The sequence below is a fragment of the Asparagus officinalis genome, chromosome 5, assembly GCF_001876935.1.
Source record: "Asparagus officinalis chromosome 5, Aspof.V1, whole genome shotgun sequence".
Classification (NCBI taxonomy): domain Eukaryota; kingdom Viridiplantae; phylum Streptophyta; class Magnoliopsida; order Asparagales; family Asparagaceae; genus Asparagus; species Asparagus officinalis.
Window position 1 is genome coordinate 70,937,389 of NC_033798.1, and position 23,877 is coordinate 70,961,265.

The 23,877-nt window shown below is 35.5% G+C and overlaps 1 protein-coding gene across 1 annotated transcript; it reads right to left on the reverse strand.

Annotated features, from left to right (window-relative positions):
• On the reverse strand, positions 750 to 14,677 carry LOC109843791 (chloride channel protein CLC-e). Its single transcript, XM_020412754.1, has 6 exons — positions 14,310 to 14,677; positions 9,896 to 10,286; positions 8,123 to 8,323; positions 7,405 to 7,871; positions 5,421 to 5,975; positions 750 to 1,520 (listed from the first exon to the last, which is right to left on the reverse strand). Exons 1-6 carry the CDS (start codon positions 14,655 to 14,657, stop codon positions 1,314 to 1,316), a joined length of 2,169 nt encoding a protein of 722 aa, XP_020268343.1. The 5' UTR covers positions 14,658 to 14,677; the 3' UTR covers positions 750 to 1,313.

A 23,877-nucleotide genomic window follows, 5' to 3' on the forward strand; every position in this document is an offset into this window, starting at 1 on the left:
ACAATAAACTCTGATTAAGAATGCGAACAGACCCAGCAGGACCAGCCAATAATCAATAATTTAACCTCAATGTAAGAAAATATAAGATCCTTGAATTAAGGAAATATTAAATCAAAATCTGGGATGAAGTAGTTACTGTAAAGTTGATACTGAGGGCCTCGGAACATCGAAGAAGAGTGTTTGTATCTACTTGTCCCTGTGGGGCCTGTCAATATTATTTCTCAGCAGAGTAGTAAGATCATGTGAATTAATAAGTGATACTTTAATCATATACTGCCTTGCAACTGACAAATCTTGAGCAGTTTAAATATGCAAGGATCAATAATGATCACAATGCAAAATTATGCTAGGAGAAGCGTAAATTGCCAGCCACATCTGTATACTGACCAGTGACCACTAGCTAAATTCTGAATCTTAGCTTGGGTGGCATCTCCAATAAGGAAATATATGGAAAGCTGCAAACATAATTTTATTCCGTATCTTACGAGGAGGACCCTGGTTTTCTCATCATGGAGGATGGGCTGAGAAATTCTTGTCGTTGCCCAGCACAGCTTCTTGACCCTCAGCAGGAAAAAGAGAACAAAGAAGAAACAAAGACATATTAAGCCCATATGGAATAAGGTCTGCTTCTAGTCATCTGTTGGCGTACACAAATCACAGAAAAAAAGGGGGGGGGGGAGGGGGAGGGGCCGACGAGCAGGGGGAGTATTTCACAAGTATCCATGAACTTTAGGGCGTGTCCCGCATACTCTATCATGATTTCTTTAATTAGATAAAACTAGCCGGAACACTTTTTAGTTAACTACCATGCCTGACGATGGTTGGGGTAAGTACGCCACACTTTTCACATGACATGTTTCGGTCAAATCTTCCCTCATTTACTTATAACGCATCTTTTCTATGAATTTTGTGGTTATATAAGAAATAAGAGCAGTTGACCTTTATCCAAGACATAATGCCATTGGCAATAATTACTCATAGTCTCATAGCTCATGGTAATTTTCTGCAGTTTCGAACGTTCATGGTAGTTTTCTCTAATAAAAGAAGTTGTATGGTGGTTTTTCTCTAATAATTTTCTGCAGTTTCGGACGTTCATGGTAGGTTTCTCTAATAAAAGAAGTTGAATGGTGGTTTTGTGCAAAAGTTCCCAAAATTCATGGTAGTTATGTGAAATTTACCTAAAAATAAATCACACAAGCGTCAGTGCCTTGCCGATAAATCTGTGTGTGCATATTGAATTGTTGTAAGGTTAATTGTTTGTTGATGAAGTATAATGCAAAAAAGAAAAAAAGGCGTTAATATTTGATAGAATTTTACCTGCAAGCAATGTTGATACACTCCTTGTCTAAGAGCCCAATTAAATGCCTGTCGTTATGATCTGAAATCACGGGAAGCTGATTCACTCCATGTGAATCCATGATCTTTTTAGCAGCAAGAAGTGTCATATCTGGTGTTGCAGTCCACACCTGACACTTATTTCCTTGCACGTGACAGATATCAGATACAACTATCTTGTCTACCTGAAAAAAAAAAAAAAAATTTGCAAGTTGAGAATAAGAGAATTCAACGAAAGTAGTGTCATTATGTTTCTGTAAATGGCAAGTGTTATATAATTCTGCTTTATTTCCTAATAGGAGAAGCTCATTTTAAGTCACAGGCACAGAAAATCAGACCAATTGTCAAATCAAAAATTGGCTCATGTTGTCGTGAGATTGTGCCTGTCAGAAGCAGTTATAAAATGAAACTCACAGGGATCAACATATAATACCAGAAAATGAGTAAATTGTATTGAAGAAAAAAAATTGCTTTAGAAAGTCTTCCCTGCATATAAGATTCTTGCAGCACCATCTCTAGAAGAAAACATCTGTTTCATGAAGAAGAAAAGGTCTACTACGCAGTTTGTACATGCTTCAACCACATTTTTAGGAAATCAGGTTAGGTGTATGTAGGGCATTCAAACATTTTCAAATGGTAGAATCTACTAGAGGGCTAGAAGATGGGCGTGAAATTCTAACTTCAATTGACAATTTCCTAGAGTACTGTTCTCTAGACATCTTTTTAGCCTGAGAGAACTAACACCATTTTTTCATTTGAAACCACGAAAGCTTATGTTATCTAAAAAAGAGGAAAGAAAATGAAAACTAAGTAAATGCTTTACAACAATATACAACATAACTAAACACATTTGTTGCTTTCTTCCATACAAAGACATATACTTCTCATAATTCCTAGAAAAACACATGTTTTTGTTTCTTTTGTACACCAACATATATCAGCAATTAATATCTCAAGGAATTGAATTCCAGCTTATTTGACTTCTACAAAATTCTTTCCCTTCCAAAGAATTTGGTATGCTCACTGTAACAGCTTTTTCATTAAATAAACAAAGAGGAGGATAATGTTCCTGTGTGGGTGGTAACGGTTTCACTTCTGCGAGTGTACATCATATTGTCAAATTGTCACCTTTCTAGCTTTATGATTGTAATGTTTTAACTTAATATAAAGCGGCAACTAGCATTAAATTAATTTTCAGAGAATGATTAGCATTTAAACGTTATTCATCGATGACGGGATGGGTTATGGAGGAGTGTACTTGGTGGCTCCTGGGAAATACCGGGCGAACTTTAAGCCAGTTGTCAACTGCAAGAAATTTGGATATGGCATTCTGTAAGTAATGTGCTTCACATTTTTTAAGGGAGGAAAATGTGGATGCTAAATTGACCAAAGAAAGGTATTGAAATTTTATAACAAGGAAAATGTTATGAAACTAAGTACTATACATATATAGACCTTATGATGTTGAATTCTCCAAGAAAAATAGAACTTTTAATTGGAATTTGCCCTAGATGAATCAGGCTTTTATTTCAAACAAGGCTTGTTTTATTATATATTAAACTAAGTTTCAAACAATGTCACATAATTGATTCCACCCCCTTGAACCACGATCCAGTTTGTATCCAATTATGTACATTCTTCACTGACAAAACTAGAGACCCAAGACAGTAAGAGAGCTATCGAGTAGCTAATCCAATGTGATCTCTTGCTGTATTTAATTGCTAGTATTCAGCCATTTATTAATATATCAATATATCCAATTTGTAGTTTTTTTTGTCACTTACACATCCAGTTTGGAGTTTCAACTTTGACTATTCAATATTGTGATCATGGTTTTAATAAAGTATTTTTGAGAAAGAAAGTTTCCTTTTCATAATCCTCACTTGTGCACATCTTCAAGTGTAATGTACTTATGTACCGTGTCTTTTTGTCTATATGAACTCACATATTACATGCATAACTATTGAAATGATCCCAGAAATGTGACCATTACGACCCACGATATCAATCTGATTAAGTCTGCCCCTTCCAACTGCATGCAGCTCAAAATTGTGACCAAAATACCCCTCAAAAACACAAGCGTGAGACAAATCTGGAAACACTGTTTCCAATTATAGCAATCTAAGGAGATCATAATCTGTAAATAATAAACAGCACTGAGAAACTCCCAGTCTGTGATGGATTCATTTGTATGTTTCAATGCCAAAGTCTCCTTATGCCCTGCACTGACGCTAACAAATGAATCTTCTACCACCTCTTGGTTCCCCTTCAGATTCCTTCTGCAGCTGATTTTGAATAGTACCTTGCAAAGCTAATGCTAAAAATTCTTCCGCCTAAACTGCTATTTTATCCAATGTTGAAAATGACAATACATATAATGTAAGGCCTGCTCTCTTCCTAAAGCGCATTTAACGTAACATATAATGTAGGTTACGTGCTTTGTTATTTTTTAAATCAATATAAATATACGAATGTCCATAATGACGTTGATAAATAGTAACACAATTTCAACAAAAGAAAAATTAATAAAAGTGCAAGCTATACTAATTTACTTCACAGTACGACAAAAAATGTTCAACATATTATTAAAAATATGCATATCTTGTTTATAATTTCATATTTACTTTCTTCTAAACAAATAATATGTTCATTATCACAAGCATAATGATGTCAACAAATATGTATCACGAAAATGAAGGAAGCGGAAGCTATCAAGACTTAACAAACAATTGAAAAATACTTAACTACTTCAAGTCCTAAACAAAGCAAAGAAAGAAAATAATCCCCACTCTCTACTATAAGTTATACCAAAATAACACATCTCACATTCAAATAACATACATTACACTAAAATAGTGTTCACTATATTGTAATAGCATAAAGTTACGATGTGTTCGAGTTATACCAAACTGTTACGCAATGTTTAAGGTTTGGTATGTTACATAACGTGAAATAACGAATTACATACAAGAAATAAGGAGTTACGTAATGGCTTTTTTTCAACATTGATTTTAGTTATTGTGTTTTTTAACATCTTTCAGATCCGTCAAGTTGTATGTAATTCTAAAAATTGATTCTAGTCTTCACAGGAAAATTTAATCATGTTTGATTTTTCTTTGCACATGCCTAAGCATTCTCATCTTTACAACTATAATCTTATATTTTTGATACCCTTTGCAGCAACATAATCTCCACATAGTATGCATGACATACTTTTTACAACTCATCTTATTGCATCTGTAGGACGTTACTATCATCTTGCACATTCTTTGGAATATCCTCACTGCAAGATGTCCTGGATACTCAATGAATTTGGTCTACTATATCAAGACTGATGTTAGAAGAGATTATAAACCTCAATGATAGCCTATGACGTAGAAAGAAATGATAGGTTGACAATATGAGGTATCAGTGGGCTATTTGCTCTAATAAGTCCTCATCTTTATACATGTCCAGCTAAAACTGTACTTTTCTTCTGCTGATTTTTAGGCCCTTTGTCAGCAAAGTCTGCCCCTATAATTCCCACATAGCATCATCAGATAGTTCAATGATAATACTTAACAGGGTGTATATGTAATAAATATACCAGGCTGACTCATCTACAACGGCGAGGTGTTATCTCCTCGAAGAAGGCATAAAAAGCTGCTTTCATCAGACATCACCCTTAAAACACTGATTCTTATTGCATAATCCTCTGCTCTTGTTTCTAGACCGCTCATGTACCAATATCATCTTTCCTTATAGAAACATAAGTCTTACCTTTTTCTGAGACTCTCTGTGACTGTAATGAGACTACCCATTACCCTACAAAACATCACTAGAAAGCAACATACAGGTATCGGTATCACAGTATCCCTACATGACAATTGACACATAAGCTTTTTCTCATTTTGCAGTTTTTTCTTTTATTACTAATAATTATTTTATATATATTAACTTTCACAAGTCAACCAAATTTTTTTGTCATCAGCAACCGTTTCACTGTTTTCCTTGAGTAAGATAATATGCCCCTAGGTGGGCCTTAGCCAGTAAACAGGAAGGAAATTTTAGAATTGAATAAATTAAAAAATATTCCAATGTTCTACCTCAATTCCCATGCCGCGTGCTCTGGTAACTCTGATGAAGCCCTGAATATCTTCTAGCTCCAGAATTCCTAACAGGAAATGGTTGCTATCAATTATCATTGTGCAAGATTGCTTCTCCACAAGCATCAAAGTGACTGCTTCCACCACTGAGGTGCTCAAAAGAACAGTAATATATCTGGTTTTCATAGCTTGTGCAACAATAAGCCGTTCTGCTAAACTACTCGTATCAATGTCATTATCATACAAACAAAGAGAGCTTTCAAGTTTACACAGATCAGTAGTATCAGATTCAGCTGCTTCAGTAGAGACTGGAGAATTGGTTGATATCTGACTCTGATACAGATCTCTAGGTTGTCCATCACTAACAACCTCAACTTTCTCTAATTTCTCTCCTTCAGATTTCTTTCTACTCTGACTAGAGGTGATCCATGAAGATAATCCTACAGCTCCAAGTAGAGGTAAAACTATGCGATAATCATGCGTTAGCTCAAACAGGAGCAGAACTGATGTCAAGGGTACCTGACATACACCAGCGAGAGTAGCAGCCATTCCCACCTGTCAAAAAGAAATGAGTATTTAGTGAATGATTGCAAGTGCAGAAAAGTACAGTATGCCAATGTATATGATATCAATTGCTGTGAGGGTGCAGTACTTGAATGTTGATAATCAGCCATTTGTGGGGTGCCTATAAACCTTTTCTGATGGTTTTCAACTAAAATTCTCGGTTGATGCTCTTAGTTCAACAATATCGTCATCAGAGTGACTCAAAAGTAATTTTTAATAAATTCAATTATGTGAGATAAGTTTGAGTTCGGGCCATTGAGCGTCTCAGCATTGAAGGGCAAACAAGTTACTGCGTTCCTTACAGCACTGCTAATGTAAACGAAGCACATGCACTATGCTGAATATACCCTCAAAACGAACATCATTATTGTGTATTTGTCTATGATCAAGTTGCCATTAGATGATTAAAAATTATTTAATGGTGGAAAGTTCAACACTATAACATATGGCATAATCAAAGCTCATCATAATACTGGTTGAAATTATCTGTATCAGAACTTCAACTGTTAATGTGATATTGTGATCCCCTGGAGATGTATGAGGCTTTTTGGGTAAACTTAGCATGTTAAGCATTATTTGTTGAACACAGATAAGGGGCAATTGATGTTGTTTTCTGTCAAATACTGACATAAAGCCTTGACCTCCAATTTTTTGGAGTCAGCTAGATGAATCCTACTCTTCCATTAAATTCTATTCTCGGTCATCTCCTCTGTTAAGTTAAACTATTAACATATCCTTTTTTTAATTGCTTCCAATCAAGTTCTGTAAGCAAAAGCAAGGTTTTAAATATCAGATATCGGGAAAATATCGGATGGCCAAAATTCATATCGGATTGCGGATATCGGGGAAATATCGGGGATATGTGGTAAATATCGGAATGCCATAATGAATGTTTGCATACATAGTATAATGCATTAAAATGTAATCTCAACATATGTAATGAAATTTAAGCATACAAAATATGAATAATAAATGTTTAGGATCATTAATCAACCTTCTAAAACAAACAAAAGCGCAAAGCAACGTTGCAACATTCGATCTGCTTTTTTTAGGGCAAAATGCCATTTGATATAATGGGAAAATCTTGATATCTCGCCCAAAAATTCCAAAGACGGTATATTATTTTACAACAAGCTATATAAAAAGATATATTGGTCCACATATCGGCTAATATATCGGCCATATCGGGGATCTATCACTCAAAATAGCCAAAAAGCGGTAAAGGATATTTAAAGACCGTATAAGTTGTGGAAAGCCTTGTAAAAGGATATATCGGGGGATATATCGGGCCATGTCGGGGATATTTAAAACAATGAGCAAAAGAAATGCCATGAGATATAAAAGAGAGAACAATACAAGTTTAGCAAGCGACATATCATTAACTATCATAAATATGGGAAGCTTCATACAAAATGGTTACCAGACCATATGCTTGAGGTGATGCCACTTCTAATATGGAAAGGGTAAACAAAGGATTGGGTCCAACAAATGCAGAAGTAATAAACTTTCCATAAGCCATGCCAGTTGCTGCACCAATAAAAAGAGATGGTGCATAGTAGCCTCCGACCAATCCAGAAGCCCGACTCAGTGATGTTGCGATTATTTTCACCCCAACTAACTGAATTAGAATAGAAGCAGGGAGTCCATTTACAAATGGTTGTGATTCCAGTAGAATATCAACATTTTCAAAGCCCCAGTATAAAATCTCAGGATAGGCTAATGCTATCAGACCAACAGTCAGACCACCGAGTGCAGGAAAAACAGCCTTTGTTATTCCTGTGGCCTTGTGAAAAATGTCCACAAGCTTCAGAGCATATGAAGTGCACCAGGATAAGGTCAATGAGACCATCCCACACAGAATACCCAGCAAAAGATACAACGGAAGTTCTGAAAATGTTTTTCAGATTTTGTCAAGCTCTGTAGCACATAAGAACGATGGCTTAAATAATTTCATAGAACCTTTTGACAATTGATAACATATAAGCTATTATGTAGATAGTAGACGCAAGCTTGAAAGAAAGTTGAAAGAGAAAGATCAAACTTTAACCTCAAGAATATAATGCAATCTGAAGAAAAAGAATCAAGCCGTATAAAAATCTATTGTTGGCATCAATTTTTGTGACATAAAGAGACTGTACCGCCTGCAGAACGAAAATCATATTCTGGAACGGTAAATGCTGGATCAGAACCAAGACCAACTTCTGAAACCACGGATGCAATGACTGAACTGAGGATCACCAACGGTGTTGAATTTGTAATCAGTGAAGATGAGTCCGCTGGAGATGGCCATAGGACAGATTCTACAGCAAAAAAGCATCCAGCAACAGCAGCATTGAAACCTGTAAAACAGATCAATCAGTTAACTAATATATAAGGACTCTATGTGACAAAGGTGCTGGAGGATCCAATATAAATCATTATTGCAAGGTGAAAGGTCAAAGAAACCACATGCTGCCATCTTCTCAAGAGATTAATCACCACTAAATCCAGGATGACTGTGCACTGCAAGGAGTTTAGGAGGTAGCAGTTGTTTTGACAATTTAGGATGCTCAGATAGTGTCATTCTCTTCCACAACTACCTTAGCATGGACAAGTAGTTTTGCTGCTTGTATCATGATTATAACACCGTATACTTGGAGAGTCAATTACTTCAAGTATTAATTACTAAAAATCTCCAACATAGATAGTTAAAACATAAGTTTTCATCACATGTGATTCATAACTAATCAATATTGCACGGGTACGGTTGCCGGACATGAAAAATTTGTAAATATAGGCTACGAGGACCCGAGTATATAAACACATATCAAAATTAATAATTTATATGAGATTATTATTTTGTAATTCCCATGTTATGATGTTAAGATAAATAAAATATCTATAACATTTTTATGTTTCTTTTATTGAGAATATTATAAATTGGAAAATCACTCGTTTTTGAACTAGATACCAAAATGAACCTTTAAATCATTCTTATGAACTGGGTACAAGTTGAAATGAATCCAATCCGAGTCCAACAAATTACAGAAGTTTGAGGTCAATTGTGAGATATACGTCCAAGAAGCGTATCATGAGTATATGTCAAACTAAAACATATATTACATAACTAAGTACATGTCTGAATAAATGAATGTATATATTCAAGAAGCGTCCAATGACTATTGGACGTAGACAAGGATAAGGGAAGTGTCGGATGCAGATACAGGAGCCCAAATGAAGCATCGGGGTAACTTAATAACTAGTGCTTGGGAATGGCTGCTCCCAACATTCCTAGACGTAATAATCTAGATTATCACACTGGTTGCCGTATATATGAATTGAGAGGTCACTGACACCTACTTCTCAAGAGTTAAGAAGGTTTAGAGCATCATATTACACCAGGTAATGTTTAATTATTTATAGGCTTAAGATGTTTTACAGCCATCTTGTGGAAAAAGATGATTGATTTCCATCAATTCAGAAGAAAAATTATTAAGGGTATTCAGGTGATTAAAGCACAAGATTAGTGTGGCAGGACCAGCAAGGAATGTCATGATATAGCATCTTCAACCCTCTTTAAAAATACCTTTGCATGGAGTATGAGATATTTTCACCAGATGCATGTAATTCAACAGACATATTTCTGTTATTTGGTTGGTGTTGGAGTTCTTTAAGCCTAATAGCTGAGTTGTCAAATAAGGGAAAGCCTGGTTAACTTCAGAATCCATGTGTGTGTGTGTGTGTGTGTGTGTGTGTGTGTGTGTGTTTCTTTTTATTTTTATATTTATTTTTTTGTTGTTGGTGTGATGAGTATGTTGTTTTGAGGTCATAATAATTTGCCTATGATACATAGTTTGAAACATGTCTTATGCTCAGAGATATATCAACATCAGGATTACATAATAAAAAAAAGTGATAGGTGGAAAACTGACCTGATGAAATTCCAGCTGCTGATCCAGAAGCTATAAGGGATAAGTTTTTCCCACCTGTCCACTGAAATACACGGCCAACACCTTTGGCTATAGCAGAACCTATTTCAACACTAGGTCCTTCAGGACCCAAAGAGTTTCCTGTTCCAAGTGTGATCGAAGCAGCTAGCGCCTTTAAAAATGGTCTCAATGCACTCTTCACATTGGATTCTGAAATGCCTTTAGATGGGCTTTTAAGATAACTTCGGAGAGTGTTCAGGATGCTGACTATCACACCCCCACAAACGGGTACAAGTATTACTCTTTGCCAGACTACCTCAATGGGCTCTTCCCTCAACCATGAGGCGCCTCTAGAAGGTAATCCATCCCAAAAGAAGTCTCTTATCTCATGGACCTAAGCAAATAATCAATTAGCAGAACTCAAGTTTTGACTAGCATAAAGATATCTTTTAAACGAAAATGTTTTACAACAAGTAAACATCTGGTAATAAATCGCGGACCAAGAAAATAAAATGGATTTAAATATGAACTTCTTGGAAGTCTAGTCAAGATTAAGCTTGTGTTTGATTATCTTTCTCATCACTAAAATTTAAAGGTTGTACAGGAAATAATATTTTTTATGAATACGGGTGTGTTTGGCAACCACCCTAAAATTGGGTTAGGACTGATCCTGGTGTTGTTTTAAACTAAAATATTTTTGTTTTGGTCAAGGGGAGAGAGAGTCCAAAACAAAACCAGTTTATAGTCCAATTTTGACCTTAAAAAAACTAAGCCAATGTTGACCCAGTATTATCCTCCACACACACTTTTCTCCAAATGGACTAGGATCAAATTTGACCTCATTTTGAGGAGTCGCCAAACATACCCTAAGTTTCTAGGTATGACAAATAAATGTCATTTTCTAGTTAAATGCAAGAATTTTGAGCTTTGCATATCATGGATTCGGAAGATTTTGGTATGCATTATTGGAACTTGATGCTAGAGGCTACAATTTTCTAAGGAGATTTAGTAAGATATTTTGTTTTATAAGTATCCTTTCGAACAAAATAATAAAGTCACTTTTTGGGAAAGGTTTGATGAAAGTTGTTGTTGTTATTATTTTCATTTGATACTTGATGTGAAAATGTTTCTAAGCATCTATGTTCCGCTGCCTAATTTTCGTAATAGTAGTATCCCTTTTCTAGTGGTTTTAGAATGAAGGGTAGTATCAATTTATTAGCTTCGAAGATATAATATTTAGATGGTGAGAAGACTCTTTTCCAACGCTATATGGTGGTATCCTTCATCTCTGAGCCACAAAATAAAACAAAGAAAAAAAAAATCAAATCCAATTCTTAATAAGCTAATTGGAAACACTAGTCAATGATAATTATATTCGGAATTCACTCCCAAATTCTCAGTTCCTGACTCCTCAAAACAAAAAAAATTCAGAACCAAAGCTTCTGGTTATGGCCTAATCAAAGCTCTTGCCATTGAACCAAAGCCTCAAGTTCACCATAATGAACAACCACAATCTATTACTCTTGTCGATATTATTTTCCTTCTTTTCTTTGGTAACTACAACTTTTTTTTTTGAGGGGATTTACAATTGCATGTACATGTCTGCAAGGGCTTGAGATGGGTTACTCCTAGTCCAGTGGTGAAAACTATTGAGAGACATCAGATGAGATCAAATAAGACATCCAAGTAGAACACAAGGTTTCTGTTGGAATAAATGTCATAATTTAAGTGATTGTCATTAATAATGAGAGGGCGAGACTGGTCGATCGAATTTATTGACTGAGAAAAGGAGGGTTCTTAGTCTAGATCCACACAGATGAAAGCTAAGGGGGTTAAGATGTTGGATCGAGAAAGTTTTAATCAAATTAGGAATATTGTTAGAACTCTGACAAAAGAAGGGCCTAAAGTTTTGATCGGTAATAACAAAAGGCAAGGGGCCATGATGCAAATAGATAAGAGTTATCTGGCTAAAAAAGGAAGTATGCTGACAATTTTGACCAATATCGCATTTGCCTAGAGCAGAGTGTTAAAATGGCAGGTCAACATAAATTGTTTAAAAGATGAGAAATCATTATCTCAGTTTGGATCGATACTGACTATAGTCAAGGGGACTAGAGCGCAGAGTCGAGAAATCTCCCTATTTTCAGCCCATATGTAAGTCTTTTTGTCTGTCTGTTTGTTTTGTTTCTCTGTTCATTTTGAGTACAACTGTTGTATGGGGCTCTTTTATGAGTTTTCTATTTATATGTTTGTAACCGTTTGGGTTGTTTCGTTAAATACTTATTAATGAAACAGAAGGACACTCAGTCACACTGTTTATCTCAGGAAAAAACCAAAATATTGTCGGGATCGTGTTTATGCAACTGACTCGATTTGATCAATAACAAACGTTTATAAGTTTTTAACATGTTTCGAATTGTATTGTGTAGGTTGTGAAAGTGTACAAATACCCATAAATACGTACATGAAGTCAAGTGAAGGCGAGAGGAAAAGATGGCAAGAAGACAAAGTTGCAGTACTTGTGAACAGCTGGAAAATGGTGTTTCAGCCACTGGAACCTCAGAGGAGACTGCTGAATACATGCACAAGATGGCTGAAATCATGCATAGACTGAAGGTAGAAATCAGATGATTGAAAACTGATCCAGACGTCTAGCCCAAATGGCTGGAATCAAGAGCAGACGACTGAAATTGTAGTGACATTAGATCAATTGTTACAAGATTTAAATTAGACGGCTGAAAAAAAGTAGATGATTGGATCTGGAATGAGGCAGCTGGAAGTGAATGGCAGATTGACTGAAAACACAAAGGTAGCAACAAAATTTTTATAGGGTCAAAATCAGTCAACTGGGCCGAAATTTCAGCCGTCTGATCGTTGATTTTCTACAGTATTGATCTGATTTATGAGATGCAATGCGAACCGTTGATTGGGACAGCTATATATGCATCTCTAGGACTGTTTTCCTATAAATGAGAGGAGAGAATTGCATAAATTAGAAAGTCCTATTGTGAGAGAGAAAATGAGGCTTTCTATGTTTTGAAGGAGATCTCTTCCACCGTCACCTCTTGCAATTTTGCTACATCCTCTGAGCAAGCTATCACATCAGATTGTGTTCTTTGTGGAGTGCAACCAGCCCTAGCACTGCATTTACATCATTCTTTCAGATCTACAATTTGAATCTTTTGGAAAACGATTGCAATGAAAGGGCTATAAGATCTTTCTAGTTGTGCTTAATCGATATCATTGTTTTTAGTAATACACTTCATTTACGATCGTGTGATAGGTCGATTTTGTAAAGCATACTCAAGCCTGTGTTAATTGAGGAATTGGGGATGCTAGGTAGGGCTAGGGTTACACTTGAATGGTAGGATCTTTGGCAGAGATGACTAGATTAGGGTGAACCTAGCATACGGTCTTGTAACTTCTTACTGGATTGGTTTGTGATCCAAAATTCCTTCATACTAGAGAGGAAGGCCCTCATGACAAGGAGGAAGAGTGGATTTAGGATTTATCCGAAACATTATAAAAGCCTCGGGTGCTTGTGCTTGTGGTTGCTTACACTTTATTTATTTTCTGTTGCATAATTCTGTGATTGTATTTAATTCTCGAAAAAAAGCTTGCAACCCTATTCAACCTCACTTGAAACATTTAAGGGAGGCCGAGTGAATACAAGTGAAATATTAATACATAAACATTGTGTAAATATCCGCAATATAGTCGATATATCAGCCGATATATCCTTATAAGAATTGCCATCATATGATATGGTCTCAATTTCATCTTCTTTTTTTATGAGAAAATGTCTCAATTTCTTTTATTGCTTTTTGGCAATTTCCATTTGATATATCACCAACATGGCCGATATAATCTTATCTGAAATTTTGACGAATGTGCCTTTTTATATGGTTTGTTGCAACAAAAAAAAGTTCTGCAATGTTTTTTTAAGAAAAATTACAGCCCTATGAAGTTCTTTAGCAAATTTTAGTAGGACCCCCTTAAGTAAGTTTCTACAACCGGTTAGTTGGTTAGTGCTCCTAAACATATATCATTTACATTTTTGTATGCTTAGATCTCATCAAGTATATTTAGACTACATTATAGGACTTGGTATTATATATGCAAAATCATCCAATATGACACTTCGATATTTACTATATATATATCACTGGTATCGGCTATCCAATACGGTCTCTGGTTGTCTGATATTTCCCAGATACCCGATCTTTAAAACCTTCTTGTAACATAAATCATTGGATTAAATTAGGACGGATCTCAACTACGCCACGTCAAACACAACAGTAATCATTTTATTTGATCTTGAGTGTGTATTTGGGGAACCGGACGAAGAATTTTCATATTTTCTTCTTTTTCCCCCCTCAATGAACCACCTAAAAGAAAGGAAATTGGAATCGCTTACAGCAGTGTTGAAGAGGACGACGCTGAAACCGGTGAGGAGGCCGACGACACAGGCCGCGGCGGTGACCAGATCCTTGCTAGGGATCTCCATTGCTTTCTCTTCTTCTCGCCGAAGAGCATCGTTCTCCTTCTCTTTAGAAAGACAAGAGAAGCGCCTGGGGTTTTCGCGGATTTTCGACGGGAGCAGGTGAAGAATTTGAGGGTTTGGGTGAAGGAAAGAAGAGAAGGGGAGAGCGAGCTTCTCGTTTCTCCTCCTCCTCCTCCTCCAGATCGTGCTGCTATTTATGGAAATTGAACGGAGAAACGTTGTGCTGGTGCTGTTGCAGCTGAAGCAAGGAGGTGAGGCCATTTTTTAAAAAAGGAAATTTTCAAGGGATGAGGGATGTGAGGACGCGTGGAAATGAGTCAGCATCATCTGGCTACGCAACACCCATCTTTGGCTAATTAGTACTTAATTACCTTAGGGCCTGTTTGGATTTGTAGGGGTGAAGGGAAGTTAAGGAAAACTGAGGGAAGGGAAGGGAAGGGAATTCCCTTCCCCTTGGTTACACCCCAATTTAGGGGTAACAATTTTTATACTATTAGGGGGTGAACCAAGGGGAACTAGGGTGAATTAACTTCACCTCCTAAGTGTTCCCAAACAAGATGAATGGAGGTGAATGGTTCCCCTAACTTCCCTTCACCCTCATTCCCCTCAATCCAAACAAGCTCTTAGGGTTTGTTTGGATTGAGGGGAATGAGGTTGAAGGGAAGTTAGGGGAACCATTCACCTCCATTCATCTTGTTTGTGAACACTTAGGAGGTGAAGTTAATTCACCCTAGTTCCCCTTGGTTCACCCCCTAATACTATAAAATTTGTTACCCCCAAATTGGGGTGTAACCAAGGGGAAGGGAACTCCCTTCCCTTCTCTCAGTTTCTCTTAACTTCCCTTCACCCCCTACAAATCCAAACAGGCCTAGGTATCTTCGGCAAAAGGGTCAAATGAGGGGTTAAGAATAGACATGTCTAAATGGTCTGATCTGACCCGGGCAAAACCGGGTCCAGACTGGACAAAAACGGAGCCTAGACCGGGTCCAGACTGGATAAATTTCCTTAATTGTTTTTAATTTTTTCTTAACTTTTTTATTTTAAGAATACAAAGCAAAAAAATAAACAAAATTTTAATAAAAACAATTATATTATTAATCACTTGTAATTATATAATTTACAAACACAAAAAATTATATATAGAAATTAAAATGATAAAAAAAATTCGTCACATCACAATACATGAATACATCTCGATGAATACATCCCAAATGAGTTACATTACTTTATGTTTGTTTAAGTAGTTATACAATTTACTTATATGATATACTTTTATATATACTAGATGCAATATACAGTATATACTTATAATTATACTTATGCACTTATATATACTTATATAACTGTAATTCTATAATATACACATATAAGTATACTTATAACTACATTATATATATATATATATATATATATATATATATATATATATATGATATATATATATATTAAATATATATATATATATATATATATATATATATATATATATATATATATATTATATAATATATATATATATATATATATATATATATATTATATTATATATATATATAATTCCGCGCGACGCAGCCCTACCATCTGGCCCGGCCAATTTTCCTGGGCGGGCGGCCGGGCTCGTGCCAGGCGCCGACGAGGCGGCTCGACGGTCTGCAGACTCATTTGACACCCCTAGTTAAGGAGACTTAACCCCTTCTTAACTCGTCAAACACAAAAAATCTATAAAATGGTTAAAGTGAGTTAACCCACCATAATTTGTCAAACATAAAAAATATAGAAGGGTTAAACTAACCACTCTAGAGGGACTAAAATGAGTTAACCTCTCAAAATGAGGGGTTTACTGGAGTATTTAGAATGATTACCAGTTAACCCTTCTAATTATAAAGAAAATAGTCAAAATCATTGTTATTCTCAAACACTAAAACTGATCACAATAGTCAAAATCATTGTTATTCTCAAACACTAAAACTGATCACAATGACTAAAATAAAACTTATTTAACGGGTTAATAATTTAGTCATTCAAACTGATCACAATGACTAAAATAAAACTTATTTAACGGGTTAATAATTTAGTCATTCAGATTATCGAATAAGCTAAGTGCATTAATCCTTCTTTTTAACCCCTCTTCCTTAACCATTTGCCAAACGGGGCCTTATGGTTTTTACGCCGATAAATTTTTAAAACTAACACTTTTTAACTTTAATTAGAAAATTTGACCCGTTTAAAATTCGATTAGTATTTTCGACCCAATTTAAACCCGTTCAACCGAACTTTAAGCTAAATCATGAATCCCGTTAAGTTTAACACAAAGTTAATCTCTTGACTAATCAAAAAGTTCTTCACGGGATTGATAATCCTGTGAAGTTGTAGTGTCCCTTAGACAAAAAGTTTGAAGTTTCTGTCGGGTTGGCCCTGCAACTTCTCGGGATTCAAAAATTGGTTGAAGTTTGACAACCCCACCTTACTAACACAACATATTCTCTCTCTCTCTCTCTCTCTCTCTCTCTCTCTCTCTCTCTCTCTCTTCTCTCTCTCTCTCTCTCTCTCTCTCTCTCTCTCTCTCTCTCTCTCTCTCTCTCTCTCTCTCTCTCACGGGATTTCCATTTGGTCTCGACTCCCTCCCTCTCTCTCCCTCTCTCATGGGATTGCCATTTGGTCTCGACTCCCTCCCCCTCTCTCTCTCTCACGGGATTCCCATTCGGTCTCGACTCCCTCTCTCCCACCCCTCCTACAACCCCAACTAGGGTTAGACCCGCCGCCATCTTCAGCCCCCCTATATTCCGACCTTCTTCAATCTCATTTCTCGACCATCACTGACCTCCATAGGGCCGAAGTTCGTCGGAGTTTGTCGGATCTCAAATTTAGGACTTGAACTAATTTTTTGTAAAATCTTTAAACTTTTTTGGGTTTTCTCCTTTTTTTGTGCATATTCTCACTATTTCATCATAATAGCTCGTTTTAGTTTAGATTTTGCATTAATTTTTGTATTTTTTGATTTTTGTGAAAAAAAATTAAGGAAATTTTGATGCGGCATAAACATGTACCAAAAAGGTTGCAAGTGCACAACCGTGTCAAGTTATAGTATTTAAGATATCGATCCCACGAGGAAGGTGTTTTGTAGGAGAAAATATAAAATTGATTTTTATTTCGTGTGTGTGACAAATAGGAGTGATGAGTGAATGTGATTGTGGAGAGATTGAGAGAGTGAAAGTGATAGTGTGTGAAACAGCGCAAAATTTAAGTGAGAGTGGATGTGACAAAGAAGGAGTGTGATCAATAAGGTGAGAAGGAAAAAATTGAATAAAATCAAGAAACAAATGAAAATTCAAGAATGAAGAACAAAATTCTAGAATAAAAGAAAATGCAAGAAATTAAAGATGGTGGATTCAATTATAGATATTGGTAATCTACAATTGAACCCACTTCTTAGAAAATGGTGATTCCCTAGAGGGTTCTAGCCTAAAGGCGAATCAAACAAAATAAAAATAAATAAAAAGAAAAACTAAACCCAAGAGGGTTTTAGCCTCAAGGTGAATAGTATAAGAAATTAAAATCTAACCACAAAATAAATTGCAAAATCTAAACTATAAAATAAAATTGCAAGAATTAAATGCAAGAAAATAAATCTACTTTATAAGCATGAAATAAATCTAAGGCAAGAGGGTTCTAGCCTCTTGGCTATTTAACAAGAAAATAAAATCTAACTACAAGCATAGAAATAAATCTAAACTAATAAGCAATAAAAGAGAAAAAGAAAGAAATGCAAACCTTCAAATAATTCTCCATCTTCATCTTCATCTTCATCATCCAACAAAGAGAAGAAGAGAAAAATTTAAAGTGGTGAAAAAAAATTATTATTATTAATTGCAACAAAAGTTACAATTTTGGAAGGCCTTCTCAATTAAGAGTAGCCCTCCTCTCCAAAAGGAGTTACAAAAATTTTCACACCTCTAACCCCTCACTCTCTACCCCTATTTATAGTAAACATCAGTGAATGAGAGCCATTGGATTGAAATCTTATCCAAAAACAACCAAAATCAGCCATTGACGCGCGCTACAGTAATCTGGTATCGATGCAGGCATCGATGCAGGTATCGATGCTGACTTCACGGTTGGCTTCGTCTCGTCGAGATAGGCGATTTTCATATATTATATGTTAAATTCCGTCTTCCGGATTGGGAGATATCGTCGTTTCTTTGTGGCCAACCATTTTGAATATGATTTCTTTTCATATTGGATTTTTGATTTTCTCCGGCTTCTACAGGCTACTCGACTTGATTCTGGGCTTTTGGATAATTTGGAAATTGATTTTCCAATGTGCTTCTTTGCTTCATTTCTTCATTTAATCAATGGGTTTTTGTTGAGAGATGAGAGTTTGAGATTTATTCTTCATTAACCTGCAATTAAAAGATAAAAATAATTATTAGTGGTATATTTATTCATATAAAATAGATAATGAGGGTATAAAATTACAATAAAATGTGATTATCAATCCTCACCAAGGAGAATCAAGGCTCTTCCCGATTGCCTCACCAAGGAGAACTTATTCATATAAAATAGATAATGAGGGTATAAAATTATAATAAAATGTGATTATCAAATACCCCCACACCTAAACTTTTGCTAGTCCTCTAGCAAAGAAAATAAAAAGAAAATCCTAACTCACTTTCGCAGGAATCGCGGTTGTATTTAGCGCATACAACAAGCCTTTAAACCCCTAGGTTACCCTAGTGGACGAGTTGTAGTCTCGTGAGGGTTTGCAGTGAATATACCCACAAAATTCGGTCAACTTGCCAAATTAAAGAAGTTAGTAAATAACTAAATTCACTTGATAACTTTTAGATAATCTAATTGGAGCCAGTTATCACTCAAGAAAACATTTTTATATATAACTCTAAGGTATATTTTTAAGAAAATCTTCTCATTGTAGCAATACAAAACCAAGCCAAACTTAGAAATTTAATTTAAAAGTTTTGAAAAGAACATGCTAACTCTTTGTTTTAAATAATTTTCAAGTTGCTTGATTTAAAATATTTTCCAAGACCATATATACAACTATAAAACATTTATTAGTTATTTATTTTTTATTTTTTATTTTTTTAACTCTTTCTTTCTTGGTGATTTTTTTCTACTTTAACGGGCTTTCTAAGTGACCATTTAACGAGTTTTGGGCCAATGGATCCCAACTCAAATGGGCTTAGGTCATTAAGTATGGAAATACTCCTTGGGCTTAATTACTCGGTCAGCTTAGGCTTTATAAGATAGAATCACCTTGAATTCAAGAGGTTTTTTTTTCTTTTTCTTTTGGTGCCCATTTTTCGCACTCTTCTTTTGCAATTTTTTTTTTTTTGGTATATGTGTATATATTTTGAAAATATGTAAATCAAGACACTTTGTAAAATTATTTTCAACTTTAAGCTAAGCATGCAAAAATTTCAATATTTTAAATAAAAGTCCAAGTTAAGGCTTAAGTAAAGTATACTACTTTGAAAATCATTTCTTAAGAAATTTATTTACTTAAGTAAATAACTAACTAGGAATTAGAAAATTTCAAATTTATCAAACAAATCAATTATTACATAACTCTATCAATTTGGCAAGTGACGATATTTTTATAATTTTTTTTTAAGAAAAAGGGAAAAAAAATGTAACTAAAAATGTAAAATAAACAGAAAAAATAACTAATTCCCACCCCCACACCTAAATTTTGCATTGTCCTCAATGCAAACTCTATGATGCATAAAGTAAAGCAGATAAGAAGTGAAGCACTTACATTTGGTCGGCTGATAAAAATCTGCAATTACCTTTGGTCTGAGGAGGATGAAAACAAAATTTTATTCTTTTTTTTTCTCTTTTTTTTTCTTCTTTTTCTTCTTCTTTTTTTTTTTTGAAAACTGAATAAGAAACTCTCACATGAGAGAAGAATAAATTCTTTTTATTATTCTGAAATAAACAAAATAAACAATGTAGAATGAAATATTCAACATGAAGAGTTCCTGTTCTACATTGACTCCTACCTTACTGTTGAAAATTCTTCCCCGGATTTTAAACAAATTCAGAATGATATAATTAATAATGTGAATTTCCAAGCATTTCGGGGTGTTCAGTAATTCATGCAACAAGGTAAGGTAGGTATTATTGGTGTCATACATTTTGTATTTCTTAATGAACTTAGACTCTTGTACTGTGAAGTTTTGTTTTCCAACAACCAATTCTTCTGTGAAGTTCTGAAAATTTGGTTGTTGATTATTCTCCAAGAATCTAAGTTCATCAAGAAAGAGTTCTTCAAAATTTAATTCAAAGCAGCAAATGTTTAACACAGTTTTATTATTCTCAAGGACCTGATCTGCTTCTTCTAAAAACTCTAACTCTTCATCAAAAATTTCCTCAAAACTTAAATCACACTCTTCTTCTTCTTCTTCTTCTGATCTTTCCTGAATGTAGTTTATTTCTAGAGGCTGATTATTTAGTTGGTCCCCTGGATTAAAAATGTTGAGATCAGCAGTCAAATTCCCAAAGGACAGCTTCATTTGACCAGTTCTACAGTTGATGAGAGCATTAGAAGTGGCTAAGAACGGTCTTCCTAAGATGACAGGTGTCTGTCCTTTGGGATTGGAAACAGGCTGTGTTTCCAAAACTACAAAATCTACTGGAAAAATAAAGTCTCCAACCTTAATCAGAACATCCTCTAACTCACCCATAGGGACCTTGACAGATCTATCAGCCAACTGTAAGGTGCATTTGGTTGGGTTCAGTACACCTAGACCCAATTGCTGATAGACTGAATATGGAAGCAAATTGACACTGGCCCCTAAGTCTAAAAGCGCCTTATCAATGTGAGTATTACCAATGATACATGAAATGATGGGGGAACCTGGATCTTTACGTTTCAAAGGTATGGGATTTGACAGCATTTCACTGATATTGGCGGCTAAAAAGACTTTCTTTGGAACATTTATTCTCCTCTTCTTAGTGCACAATTCTTTTAAAAATTTAGCATAAGATGGAATTTGTTCAATTACATCTAAGAGAGGAATGTTGACCTTAACCTGCTTGAATGTCTCTAGGATTTTCTCCTCCTGAGGAGAGTGTTTCCTAGACCTGAGTCTATCTGGAAAGGGAGCAACCGGTCTAAATCTATCAAAAGCAGGCTCAGGTTCGGGTTCAGGTTCTTGGTCATCTGAGGGGAGTGATTGTTGAATAGATTCATCAGAAGGAGAAGGAGAAGGAATTTGTACAGGATCAAGAGTTTGACTTGGAGGAGTTCTCACTTGATTATCGACCTGTCTACCTGACCGAAGTGAATGGATTGCATTCACTTGAGCTTCATAGGATGAACTGCATCCTGTGTTATTAGGGTTGACCACGGGTTGACTCGGAAATTTTCCTTTCTCTCTTTCACTCACGGCACTAGCTAGTTGACCAAGTTGGGATTCTAATCTAGCTATAGCTTGAGTGTTGGAGTTGAGCATTTGTCCGGTTGATTGCATGAAGGAATTCAACGTGCTAGATGTTTGAGTCAACATATTCGTGGTTTGAGTAGAGGCCTTAATTATGGTTTCTAAACCCCTTTCCAAGACATTGAGACGTTTATCTTGATCTGGATTGTGAGGAGTTTGAATTACAGCTTGATGAGGAGGAGACTGATTTTGATACGGCAGATTGGGTTGTTGAAATTACAGCTTGATGAAGAGGAGACTGATTTTGATACGGCAGATTGGGTTGTTGAAATTGTGAATGAGAATTGAATGGAACTGTGTTTCCCCTAGGAAAATGTTGGGTCGAAGCGGGAGTGAAATTTTGAGTTCCGGGAGAATTTCCTAGATTCCATGCAAAGTTGGGATGATTTCTCCAACCTGGATTGTAGGTTGGAGAAAATGGATCATTTCTAGGGTGCTGGAATGCAGCGTTCATCTGTTCTATTGCGTTGTTATTTCTTAGGAGAGGGCATTCCTCTGAAACGTGGGTAGGAGACTGACAATTGTGACATCCTGGGAAAGAAACATGATTGAGTTGAGCTGGAGCTCGTTCCTTAATTTCTAAGGCTTCTAACCTCCGCAGAATTGTCACCATCTTCGCTTCAGAAGCAATGTTTGACTCCAAGGAAAGACCACTAGACTTAGAATGTGAAACTGATGAAACCCTGTCATCGCACTGTTCCCATTGCATTGTTTTTTCCGAAAGACTCTCCAAAAACTCCCAAGCTTCATCAGCATTTTTCCTCATAAAATCCCCGTGGCACATTGATTCTAAGGAAGTTTTTGCAGAATAATCTAATCCCTCATAAATTATTTGGCACAATCGCCATTTCTCTAAACCGTGATGAGGACATTGGATGAGAAGATCTTTAAATCGGTCAAAATACTTCCAAAAAGGTTCTCCCGGGATAATTTTAAAGTTTTGAATGCTGTTCCTAAGCTTTACCGTTTTATGAATAGGAAAAAATTTCTTAAGAAAAACGGTGACAAATTCATCCCAAGTTGAGATGGAATTTGTTGGTAAGCTGTACAGCCATTTTTTAGCTTTATCCTTAAGAGCAAATGGAATAAATCTAAGCTTAACCGCATCTTCATTTAATTCTCTCATTTTAATCATAATACACACTTCCTCAAATTCCGAAATAAAAATATATGCGTCTTCTGTTTCATTACCAAGGAATTTGGGAAGCATGTTTATGTATTGCGGTCTAAGCTCAAAACTTATTCCATTTGTTTCGGGGAGCCTAATGCATGAGGGGATTGCATTCCTAATGGGATAGCACATATCATGAAGAACGGGTGGATTAGGATGCTCCATTTCTATGATTGGTTCAAAGCGAATTAATCGATGTGTATTATCCCTAATCCACTGTTGCATACACCAAAATATTTCTTTTTATTTTTTTTAAAGAAAAGAAAGAAAATTAGTTTTTTTTAGAAGATAAAGAAAAAGAAAAATCCTAACTGAAACAAATCAAAACAATCACTTTTCAATCAACTCTAATTCTAGGGTTTAGCCTAACTCAACTAGACCAGCTCCTAACCAAAAACTCCTACAGTGAAAAGATCAAAGTTTTACCCAGGTAGTTAGCCAGGTAAGGATAGTACTAGAGGGTGATCAAAGATCAATTAAGTACCTCTTTCCTTGCGGAGCGCTTTACGCAACCCCTAAACCTTGCCTTAGACACCAACTAATCTGAGAAAACTTAAACCGGTTCACTTAAGGATTTCTTGTTCCTTATTGAGCTCGAATCCTTAGGGGCCAACGTCTAATGAGTTTTATTAGGCTTGGGTGGTGTAGTGAGGAATTAGTGATTTTTGGGCTAAGGAAAGGGTGATGAAATCCCTCACCTTATCTTGATTATGGGGTTTTGCCCTTAAAAATATTTTTAAGTGTGTGTCAAATCAAGATGCTCAAATCACTTGGTGAATTCCTACACTATATGAAATGCAACCCTATGAATTAAAAGCAACTAAAAAGGATGGAAAAGAAAAATCTT

What these genes read in the sequence shown, in the direction of transcription:
- LOC109843791 (XM_020412754.1), bottom strand. Translation starts at nt 14,657, where the DNA reads ATGGCCTCACCTCCTTGCTTCAGCTGCAACAGCACCAGCACAACGTTT. An exon ending in TCGTCCTCTTCAACACTGCT is followed by an intron (nt 10,287 to 14,309) that starts GTAAGCGATTCC and finishes TTATTTGCTTAG; the next exon opens with GTCCATGAGATAAGAGACTT. An exon ending in AGCAGCTGGAATTTCATCAG is followed by an intron (nt 8,324 to 9,895) that starts GTCAGTTTTCCA and finishes TCTGTTTTACAG; the next exon opens with GTTTCAATGCTGCTGTTGCT.